The following is a 12,181-nucleotide window of genomic DNA, read 5'->3' as shown; positions in this document are numbered from 1 at the left end:
CTCTTCTAGGCGTCAGAGATGGTGGATTTGGAAGGTGCTGTTGAAGAACTGCTGGAAAGTTGATGGCATACACTGCTGCCATGGTGCTCCTGTGGTAGAGATAGTGAATGTTTAAAATTGTAGATGGTATGCTAATCAAGTGAGCTGCTTTGTCTTGGATGGTGCTGAGTGTTTTAAGTGTTTATTGAGCTGCACTCACTCAGGCAAGTGAAGAGTAGTCCATCAAACTCATTGTGCCTTGTAAATGGTAAGAAGTCTTACACACCAGGTTAAAGTCCAACAGGTTTGTTTTGAATTACTAGCTTTCGGAGCGCTGCACCTGAGGAAGGAGCTGCGCTCCGAAAGCTAGTGACATCGAAACAAACCTGTTGGACTTTAACCTGGTGTTGTAAGACTTCTTACTGTGCTCACCCCAGTCCAACGCCGGCACCTCCACATCTTGTAAATGGTGGTGAGGCTTTGTGAGTCAGATGAGTTAGTTACCATAGAATTCCCAGTTTTGACCCACTCTTGTAGCCACTGTTTTTATATGGATGGTACAGCTAGGTTTCCGGTCAGCATTTTCTGATCTTAGGGTGTATTAATGTAACTGAACACTGTCCAATCATCAGCAAATATCCTCACTTCTGACCTATTGTGGGAGGAAAGACATTATAAAGCAGCTGAGGACACTCGGACCCAGGATACTGATAGGAAGGACTCGTACAACGAGATCTGGGGGCTGAGATGATTGGCCTCTAACAATCACAACCAATGCTTTTTATTTGCACTCATTAGGGGGACACTCAATAAGAATACCAGTGCAAGGGGCTGATCAGTGTAGGATGAAAAGCTTCAATATATCTCTTTTTCAGAAATACTCTGTACGACCAATCAACTAATCACAACCATCTTTCTTTGTGCTCGGTATGACTCCAGCCAGTGAAGAGCTTTCCCCTGATTCCCACTGGCATCAATTTTATTTGGGCTCCTTGATGTTATACTTGGTTAAATACTGCTTGATGCCAAGGGCAGTCACTCTCACCTCACCGCTGGAATTCAGCTCTTTTCTCCATGTTTAAACCAAGATTGTAAGGAGATCTGAATTTGAATGGTAGTGGTGAAACCCAAAGTAAATACTGGTGAACAGTGTTGCTGAGTAAATGCCGCTTAAAGGTGTTTTCAATGCCACCTTCCATTACTTTGCTGAGAGTACATCGATGAGGCAACAATTGGTTGGACTGTAATTATCCTGGGTTTTGTGGAATAGACTTTTCTGGGAAATTTCACCCTTTGTGGGTTACACGTGTCCATGTACGGCTGGATGGATGTAAATGTGCACATATGGGTGGGTGTCAGCATGTTTGTGAGTACATTTCTGCGTAAATATAAATATGTGTCAATGTTACGTAAGGGCAAGATATGGGTCACCACTGTCTAGGCAGTGGCCATTTTCGCAAGGTACCGGACTACAGCTGTTGCCCACATAACTGCAACCTTCAAAGATGGATAAAACAGCACCACATGGAGATTTTACTGGCATTGGTAACTGCCTACTGTATTCTTTATTGGTTAAATGTGCTACCACGTGTACTGTTTTTACCCGGGGAAGGGGTTCACCTCTGTTAGAACTAAATATATTCAAGAGGCAGCTAATATATTCAAGAGGTGGCTAATATATTCAAGAGGCAGCTAATATATTCAAGAGGCGGCTGGATATAGCAAATGGGAAGAATGGGATCAAAGGCTATGGGGAGAAAGTAGGATTAGGCTATTGAGTTGGATGATCAGCCATGATTGTGATAAATGGCAGAGCAGGCTCGAAGGGCCAAAAGGCCTTCTCCTGCTATAATCTTCTATGTTTCTACGTAAAGGAATCTTAAAAATCAGAAGGGTGAATTTATTCACACATAACTAGGTAACTCGAACTCTGATTTTTGGCAATGGGCTGTCAAACTGGCACTGACTACCAATATAATTTACACACATATTTGGAATTCGACTGCTGCCCATCTGAGAAGTGTGCTACATTGTAAGCAAAATGTAATCGTATCAGAGTTATTGTGAATTGGCTCCACTGTAAACTAGAGTTTTTGGACCCAACATTAACTTATGGTTCGAACCTAGTGTTTGCACTGACACCGAGACCAGTGTCAGTCAGGTAATAAGTGAGGCATTAATTCAGATATCAACTCACCCTGAATTTTCACTGGATTTTATTAGTGAGTACATGAGTACACCCCTACCACCCACCGCCCCCCCCCCCCCCCCCCAATCCCAGGAAGAGCACCATTGTCTCGAGCGCCAAGGTGGAAAAGACATTTTATTTTGTGGCAGCAACAAAATGTACTGGCATAAGGCTCACTGTCCTGGGCACTGTGGATCCCTCTGTGTTCAGGATCAGCTCATCATATACACGGTGCCCACAGGGGTATTGGCAGCTGTGCTGATGCGTAAAATCTCGGTCACATCACGTTTAAACACGGACATGTTCTGTGTAAACCTGCAATTGGGGAAGAAATCAAACAGGATCAGGATGTCTAAATTCAAAGGGAATCCCATTTAAAAACCAAACAACTGAAAAATAAGTCTGTGTCTGAATTAAAAAAACCTTTTCCCTTTACCTTTGCTGGAGGTACCAGTCTGCTAGCATCACACCCAAGAGTCAATTCTTCATGTGAATACAAACAATAAAGGAAGGATTTTAATCCTCACCCCCAAACCTCACTAGAGGAAATTGGATGGAGCGGGTATTGAAATACAAGCATGAAATCACACTACCCTGTCTGCCTGTTTTCCTGGATGGTTGAAGCCTCACTCAGGTTGGACCCTTCCGAATTTATGCAAATTGGCAGTCTCATTACACATAGTGACTTAGAACCATTTTAATGACCAGCTGAGTAAAGTGCCACTCTGGATGCTCAGCTCAGCAGAAGCTCAGTATAAGGTGAGGTTGAAACCTGCTTTTGTAGCTTCTGTCATACACCAGTATATCATGGTGTAGACACACACACACACACTGATGGACATGCAGTGGGACCAATCAGCATACACAACACAGCAGCCAATCACCAATGAGAGCACACGCGCTATAAAGACAGGGGACAAGAGAGTTCCCGCTCATTCTAGTAGCAGCCAGCTCGGAGCACAGAGCTCACAGCCTGCAACACAGACATTCACCATGTGCTGAGTGCATCACCTGGTTCGGACTAGGCAAGGGTCAACAGTTAAAGCTGGTATTGCATTTACCCACAGTTCAAGTATGTTAATATAGTTAACCTTATAATAAAATAGAGTTGTACCACTTCCAGTGTTGGTGACCTGTTTGTGATCCAGAACACCCAACACATCATGATACCAGGTTTGGTTGCATACTAGCAATTCTGAGACCCACCTGCAACTAATCAGCATTCCGGCATCCTGAAGTATGGAGAACATCAACCCGCCGCCGCCGCTCCGCATCGCCAGCACCTCAGCGTACAGTGACAACCAGCAACGATACCCAGGCAAGATGTTCAAGATCCGGGTTCCGCAGCAGTTCCAGTGCCACGGCGATCTCCGTGAAAACTGGCGGGCATTCCGGCAAACGTTTGAAATCTTCCTGCTCGCAGCCGAACTAGAAGACCTGGCCGATCCTGAATAAACAAAGCTTCTCCTCACCATCGTCGGTGCCAGAGCAGGAGAAATCTTTAAAAAATTCAAGTTCTCCAAGGGGCAAAACAGGCGCAACTTCCAGGCAGTCCTGGACAAATTCGGCAAATACTGTGAGGAAAACACACTCCAACCAGCAAGGGAAGGTAAGAGAATCGCCAATACTCACCTCAAGGCCGAAATACCGGAGCAGAGAACAATTTTGGTCGGCGGCCACCTTTGTAAAGGAACTGCACATGAGCAGTTGCGCGACGCCGCGCATGCGCAATCACGAAAACGGCCATCAGTAAAGGAACCGCGATCTGCGCATGTGCAAACGCATCCTACGTGCTACGTCACACACGTCATGACATCAGAGGCACTGGACCACGCCCATTTAAAGGGGAAACATCCCAAATCAAAGAAAAAATCTTTTAAAGCTGTAAAACAACCTTCCTTCACCTGGAATGACAGCACAATGCCTCAAATTGAACCAGGAAATGAAATAAACCTCCGAAGAACCCTGCAACAAGCAGTTACCTACCCCCAAACCGAGTCCGATTTTCCGCAGACCAGTGACACTGAGGACCCGAGGGAGCCTTTTCCAGTCGCTGTTATAACAAAGAACAGGCTGTCCCCGAATCAAAGCCACCAGCCGCTGTCGGTGCACAGCATTGATCCAGACGATGAGTGGTGTGCCACCCTGACGGTCAACCGATCCCAGATACGATTCCGCCTGGACTCTGGTGCTTCCGCTAATCTCCTAGCGTGGTCAGCCTTTCAGACCCTTGGGGTTAAACCAACCATTTTTCCGTCGACCTGCCTACTAGTGGACTACAATGGCAATGTCATTCCTGCTTCCGGTTCATGCCAACTCGAAGTGACGCACAACTCGCGAAAAGCCATCCTTCCCTTCGAGATCGTGGGCTCCTCGAAGGACTCTGCGCTAGGCGCACAGGCATGCAAACTCCTAAACCTCGTTCAACGAGTACACTCTCTCTCTCCAGAGGACACGTCTGCCTTCCAGGATGCGGACTTCAGGGCGCGACTCAATGCCATCATCGACCAGCACCGCGATGTTTTTGAAGGCATGGGCACGCTTCCATACACTTACAAAATCCTGCTCAACAAGACGCCACGCCTGTGGTTCATGTACCTCGCAGAGTCCCAGCACCCCTCAAGGACCGCCTCAAGCAGCAGCTGCAGGACCTCCAGGACCAAGGAGTGCTCTCCAGAGTGACGGAACCAACCGACTGGGTCAGTTCCATGGTGTGCGTAAAGAAGCCCTCCGGCGAGCTCCGAATCTGCATTGACCCAAAGGATCTGAATCGCAACACAATGAGGGAGCATTACCCTATCCCCAAGCGCGAGGAGATCACGTGCGAGATGGCTCGGGCCAACACCTTCACCAAACTTGACGCCTCGAAAGGATTCTGGCAAATTCAACTAGACAGGTCCAGCAGAAAGCTGTGTACCTTTAATACCCCGTTTGGCAGATACTGCTACATCAGGATGCCGTTTGGGATTATATCGGCATCAGAAGAATTCCACCGGATCATGGAGCAAATGATGGAGGGCATTGAGGGTGAACGCGTCTATGTTGACGACATCATCATTTGATCCACCACCCCGCAGGAGCATATCAGTCGCCTCCAGCGCGTTTTCAAACAAATACGGGACCAAGGCCTTTGCCTCAACAGAGCCAAATGCTCCTTCGGCCAGACGGAACTCAAGTTCCTAGGGCACCACATCTCCCGGTTGGGTGTGCGGCCGGATGCGGACAAGGTGGCAGCCATCACGGCCATGCAGAAGCCAGCGGATAAGAAGACGGTCCTCCAATTTTTGGGCATGGTCAACTTTCTGGGGAAGTTCATCCCCAACCTCGCCTCCCATACCACAGCTCTCCAGAACCTGGTCAGGAAGACGACAGACTTCCAATGGCTTCCCGCCCACGAGCGCGAATGGGAAGAGCTTAAGACCAAGCTTACCACGGCCCCGGTATTGGCATTTTTTGACCCCACGAAGGAAACTAAAATTTCAACGGATGCCAGCCAATCCGGCATTGGGGCGGTGCTCCTGCAACGCGATGAGGCCTCATCATGGGCCCCCGTTGCATATGCATCACGTGCCATGACCCCCATGGAACAGCGCTATGCGCAGATCGAAAAGGAGTGCCTGGGCCTGTTGACTGGGGTCGACAAATTTCATGATTACGTGTATGGCCTCCCCCAATTCACTGTCGAGACCGACCATCGCCCGCTGGTCAACATTATACAAAAATACCTGAATGATATGACCCCTCGCCTCCAGCGCATTCTGCTTAAACTCCGGCGGTACGATTTCCAGCTCCTATACACCCCGGGCAAGGGCCTGATCATAGCCGACGCTCTGTCCAGGGCAGTCAACACCCCGTGTGACCCAGAGGGGTTCGTCTGCCAGGTTGGCGCCCATGTGGCCTTCACGGCCATAATCTGCCGGCCACGGATGAACGCCTTATCCACATTCGCCGCGAAACTGCGGCTGACCCCCTACTACAGCGTGTCATGCGCCACATGATGGACGGGTGGCTCAAGGGCCAATGCCCGCAGTTCTACAATATCAGGGACGATCTGGCAGTAGTCGATGGTGTCCTCCTGAAGCTGGACCGCCTCGTGATTCCGCACAGCATGCGCCAGCTCGTTTTGGAACCGCTACACGAGGGCCATCTTGGCGTGGAGTAGTGCCGATGGAGGGCCCGAGAGGCTGTGTACTGGCCTGGCATCAATGAGGACATTGCCAACACAGTGCTCAACTGCCCCACCTGTCAGCGGTTCCAGCCGGCCCAACCACGTGAGACCCTACAACCCCATGAGTTGGTCACGTCCCCTTGGTCTAAGGTAGGCGTTGACCTGTTCCATGCGCTCGGCAGGGACTATGTTCTGATTGTAGACTATTTTTCGAACTACCCGGAGGTCATACGCCTGCACGACATAACATCATCGGCGGTCATCTGTGCCTGCAAGGAGACCTTTGCTCGTCACGGCATCCCACTCACTGTGATGTCAGACAATGGCCCCTGCTTCGCGAGCCAGGAATGGTCCAACTTTGCCAGGAGGTACAACTTTGTGCATGTGACATCCAGTCCCCTGCACCCCCAATCCAATGGCAAAGCGGAAAAGGGCATCCACATCGTCAAACGGCTCCTCTGCAAGGCTGCCGATGCAGGATCCGACTTTTACCTCGCCTTGCTGGCCTATCGTTCGGCCCCACTCTCCACGGGCCTGTCGCCAGCCCAGCTGCTCATGGGTCGCACCCTCAGGACCACGGTGCCGTCCATTCACGTCCCAGACCTCGACCGCGTTCCGGTCCTTCAGCGGATGCAACAGTCTCGTGCACAACACAAGGCGGCGCATGATGCTCAGGCGACTGATCTCCCTGCTCTGGCGCAGGATGACAACGTCCGTATCCATCTTCCGGAGGGTGGCTGGTCTACAACTGCTGTGGTTCTTCGGCAGGTGTCTCCCCGCTCGTTCCTGGTTCGTCTGCCAGATGGTTCCATTCGCCGCCGCAATCGACGTGCCCTTCGTCTCGTTCCACGCTCGCTACGTGATCCTCCGCCGGTGCCACGCCCGCCTGTTGTCCCCAACCTGGACTATGTGGAGATTCCGAATACTCTGCATCCTCCTCACTCTGCCGTGGCCCAGCCCGTTCCTCAGCCGGTGGCTCCTGACCCACCCTTGAGGCGGTCAACCAGAATTCGTCGTCCACCTCAGAGACTTGGCTTATGAGTTTTACGATGTTGGACTCTTTGATCTGTTCTGTTATCCTGTTTCATCGTTCCAGTAGTTTGTATATAATGTTCATTTCGTTGTTGGTGTGACACCCTATTTCTCAGCACCAGGCACCTTCCCGTGTAAATAGATTAGCCTCATGTACATAGTCATGTAAATAACACGCACACACATAGTCAGGTACATTCACTACATGATATTTATTGTCATGCAGGCACATATTCTTTATATAAAAGGGAGGGATGTCATAATATACACCAGTATATCATAGTGCAGACACACGCACACACACTGATGGACATGCAGTGGGACCAATCAGCATACACAACACCGCAGCCAATCACCAGTGAGAGCGCACGCACTATAAAGACAGTGGACGGGAGAGTATCTAGTATCAGCCAGCTCGGAGCACAGAGCTCACAGCCTGCAACACAGACATTCACCATGTGCTGAGTGCATCACCTGGTTAGGACTAGGCAAGGGTCAACAGTTAAAGCTGGTATTGCATTTACCCACAGTTCAAGTATGTTAATATAGTTAACCTTATAATAAAATAGAGTTGTACCACTTCCGGTGTTGGTGACCTGTTTGTGATCCAGAACACCCAACACATCAGCTTCAAGTGAAACAGGAGGGCTCCTTTAGGACAATACTGCTCCACCACTTCACTGTTTGTCCCAGTTTGATTCCACTTGCCCCCTGACAGCCTCCTTGATTAGCAGTTTGTAGAACCAAATACCAGAAAGCAATTTACATTGGGTGGCCTCTGATATTAAATGGCAAGTACCCAGCAAGTTGCTCTGAATGCCTATTTCAGACGGGATCTACCACATTCAATGAGGCTCAGCTGTTACAATGGACTGAGCTTGCACCTCAGAATTGCAGAATTGTTATGGCGCAGTACACGGGCACTATCCCCTCTCTCTCTCACAAATGCATTCTCTCCCCTCTCTCGCAAATGCACACTCTCCCCTTTCACACACTCTCACCTCTCTCTTTTATCCACTCTTCCCTCTTTCTCTCACACACGCACTCTACCCTCTCTCACTCACACACACTGTCACCTTTCTCTCTCACACAATCTCTCACCTTTTTCTCTCAGACACGCACACTCATCCCCACTCACACACACATTCTCCCCTCCCACACACACACTCTCCCCTCCCCCACACACTCTCCCCTCTTTTTCTCTCTCACACAAGCACTCTCTCCTCTCTCTCACACAGTCACACTCTCCCCTCTCTCACAGACGCACACTCTCCTCTCACACAGTGTGGTAGTCACCACTAGTGGCATATTATACGTATTACGGCCCGTATATTAAGGGTACAATGGTAAATCCCTGCCTGCTGGCTCCGCCCAGTAGACGGCGTATAAATGTGTGTGCTCTCCGATGCTGCAGCCATTCTGGTTCCAGCTACAGGAGGCACACATCTTGCTCAATAAAGCCTCAATTGTTCCACCATTCTCGTCTTGTGGTAATTGACGGTACATCAATTTATTGAGCAAGATTTTTTAAACGATGGATCTCCGCATCAAGCCTGATCGCCTGCAGCTGAGCCCTCAAGCAGCCAATGCTACGTCCGCCTTTGACCACTGGCTAGCCTGCTTCGAAAGCTACCTCTGAACAACCGCTGAAGAAGCCTTGGACTCGCAGAAGCTCCAAGTCCTCTATTCACGGTGAGCCCTGACATTTTTCCCCTCATCCGGGATGCGCCCACCTACTCTGAAGCGATGGAGCTCCAGAAGGGACATTACGTTCGACCAGTGAATCAAGTGTACGCCAGGCACCTCCTGGCCACGAGACAGCAACTCCCCGGGGAGTCTCTGGACGATTTCTGGCATGCCCTGCACATCCTAGGTATGAACTGTGACTGCCAGGCAGTGTCGACAGTCCAGCACATCGAACGTTTAATTGGAGACGCTTAAGTCATGGGCATGAAGTCTGCATACGTCCGCCAGCAGCTACTGGAAGGGGCCACGCTTGATCTTGCGGGAACTAGGCAGCTCGCTAATTTGTTAGAAGTGGCCTCCCGTAATGTTCAGTCCTACGCCCCCGACCGCGCGGCACCCTTGTGGGCATCGTGGGCCCCACCAGCTGCCGACTCCAGCTCACTGCAAGCCTGCGCCGCACGGCAGCCAGCCAACTCTGTGGGGCCCAAGTGTTATTTTTGCCCCAGGCAGCGCTGCCTGGCACGGAGCGCGACCTGCAACGGGTGTGGGAAGAAAGGACACTTCACTGCTGTTTGCCAGGCCCGGTCGGTCGCCACTGTTTCCAGGCCCCACGTGCGACCCAAGGGCGCCGCCATGTTCCCCTTTGCAAGCCACGTGCAGCCCGTGGGCGCCACCATCCTCAGCGCCATTTTGGACTGCGTTTCAGGACCCCTGCTCCTCTGGCTGTTCATCGCCTGCCGCCACCGCTGACAAGCCCGGAACCTCCCAGCATCTGTCGCAGCTCGCCTCTATCACCCTGGATCAGTCCCGGCCCCTCAACCTCGCGGCCGCGACGACGACGGTGAAGATCAATGGGCACGAGACAACCTGCCTCTTTGACTCCGGGAGCACCGAGAGCTTCATCCACCCCACTACGGTAAGGTGCTGCTCCATCCCGGTAAACCCCACCCAGAAAATCTCCCTGGCCTCCGGATCCCATTCCGTGGAGATCTGGGGGTACTGCATCGCGACCCTCACCGTTCAGGGCGTAGAGTTCAGCAACTTCCGGCTCTATGTCCTCCCCCACCTCTGCGCTGCCCTGTTACTCGGCCTGGATTTTCAGTGCCATCTCCAAAGCCTAACTTTAAAATTCGGCGGACCCCTACCCTCCCTCACCGTCTGCGGCCTCACGACCCTTAAGGTTGAACCACCTTCCCTGTTTGCGAACCTCACCCCGGATTGCAAACCCGTCGCCACGAGGAGCAAATGGTACAGCGCCCAGGACAGGACCTTCATCAGGTCGGAGGTCCAGCGGCTTCTGCGGGAAGGGGTCATTGAGGCCAGCAACAGCCCCTGGAGAGCTCAAGTGGTGGTAGTGAAGACTGGGGAGAAGCACAGGATGGTCATTGACTGCAGTCAGACCATCAATCAGTACCCACAGCTCGACGCGTACCCCCTCCCACGCATATCTCACATGATCAATCAGATTGCACAGTATCGAGTCTTTTCCACAGTGGACCTGAAGTCCGCCTACCACCAGCTCCCCATCCGCCCAGAGGACCGCCAATACACTGCGTTCGAAGCAGATGGTCACCTCTATCACTTCCTTAGGGTTCCCTTCGGCGTGACTAATGGGGTCTCGGTCTTCCAGCGATAGATGGACCGAATGGTTGACCGGTATGGACTGCGGGCCACCTTCCCGTACCTAGATAACGTCACCATCTGCAGTCACGATCAGCAGGACCACGACGCAAACATCCAAAAATTCCTCCAGACCGCCAAACACCTTAACCTCACATTCAATAAGGAGAAATGCGTGTTCCGCACCAACCGCTTAGCCACCCTTGGCTATGTCGTGGAAAATGGAGTCCCGTGGAAAATGGGCCCGGCCCCGACCACATGCGTCCCCTCCTGGAACTCCCTCTCCCCCACTGCCCCAAGGCCCTGAAACGATGCCTCGGGTTTTCTCCTATTACGCCCAGTGGGTCCCTAATTATGCGGAAAAGGCCCGCCCACTCATTCAGTCCACAGTTTTCCCCCTGGCGGCTGAGGCCCGCCAGGCCTTCAACCGCATCAAGGCAGACATCGCCAAGGCCACGACGCAGGCGGTCGACGAGTCCCTCCCCTTTCAGGTGGACAGCGATGCATCGGACGAAGCCCTGGCCGCCACCCTCAACCAGGCGGGCAGGCCCGTGGCCTTCTTTTCCCGCACCCTCCATGCCTCTGAAATTCGGCATTCCTCTGTCGAAAAGGAGGCCCAAGCCATTGTGGAAGCTGTGCGACATTGGAGGCATTACCTGGTCGGCAGGAGGTTCACTCTCCTCACTGACCAACGGTCGGTTGCCTTTATGTTTAATAATACACAGAGGGGCAAGATCAAAAATGAAAGATCTTGAGGTAGAGGATCGAGCTCTCCACCTATAATTATGAGATCTTGTATCGCCCGGGTAGGCTCAACGAGCCCCCTGATGCCCTATCCCGCGGTACATGTGCCAGCGCACAAGTGGACCGACTCCGGGCTCTCCACTATGACCTCTGCCACCCAGGGGTCACCCGGTTCTTCCATTTTATCAATTGAGGAGGTCAGGACCGTCACCAGAGACTGCAAAGTCTGCGCAGAGTGCAAGCCGCACTTCTACCGGCCAGCACCTGGTGAAGGCCTCCCGCCCCTTTCAACGCCTCAGCATGGACTTCAAAGGGCCCCTCCCCTCCACCGACCACAACACGTACTTTCTGAACGTGATTGATGAGTACTTCCGGTTCCCTTTTGCCATCCCATGCCCCAAAATGACTTCTGCCACGGTATTCAAAGCCCTGCACAGCATCTTCACTCTGTTCGGTTTCCCCACCTATATCCACAGCGATCGAGGATCCTCTTTCATGAGCGATGAGCTGCGTCAGTTCCTGCTCAGCAAGGGCATCGCCTCGAGCAGGGCGACCAGCTACAACCCCCTGTGAAACGGGCAGGTGGAGAGGGAGAACGGGACGGTCTGGAAGGCCGTCCTGCTGGTCTAAAAATCTCCCGGTCTCCCGCTGGCAGGAGGTCCTCCCTGACGCGCTCCACTCCATCCGATCGCTCCTATGCACCGCGACTAACGAGACCCCTCATGAATGTGTGTTTGCCTTCCCTAGGAAGTCCACCTCCGGGG

General features: G+C 51.9%; 1 protein-coding gene across 1 annotated transcript in view; it reads right to left on the bottom strand.

The window, feature by feature from the left end:
• Positions 1-2,261: 2,261 nt before the first annotated feature.
• LOC140427374 (ran-binding protein 17-like) overlaps positions 2,262-12,181 on the bottom strand; it is a 1,937,807-nt gene continuing 1,927,887 nt past the window's right edge. Inside the window, exon 28 of the mRNA XM_072512921.1 lies at positions 2,262-2,482. Coding sequence (XP_072369022.1) covers positions 2,380-2,482 — 103 coding nt within the window. The 3' untranslated portion in view covers positions 2,262-2,379. The remainder of the gene's footprint in view (positions 2,483-12,181) is intronic.

This window comes from Scyliorhinus torazame, chromosome 7 (genome assembly GCF_047496885.1).
Source record: "Scyliorhinus torazame isolate Kashiwa2021f chromosome 7, sScyTor2.1, whole genome shotgun sequence".
NCBI lineage: Eukaryota > Metazoa > Chordata > Chondrichthyes > Carcharhiniformes > Scyliorhinidae > Scyliorhinus > Scyliorhinus torazame.
This window is presented reverse-complemented; position numbering and strand designations above follow the sequence as displayed.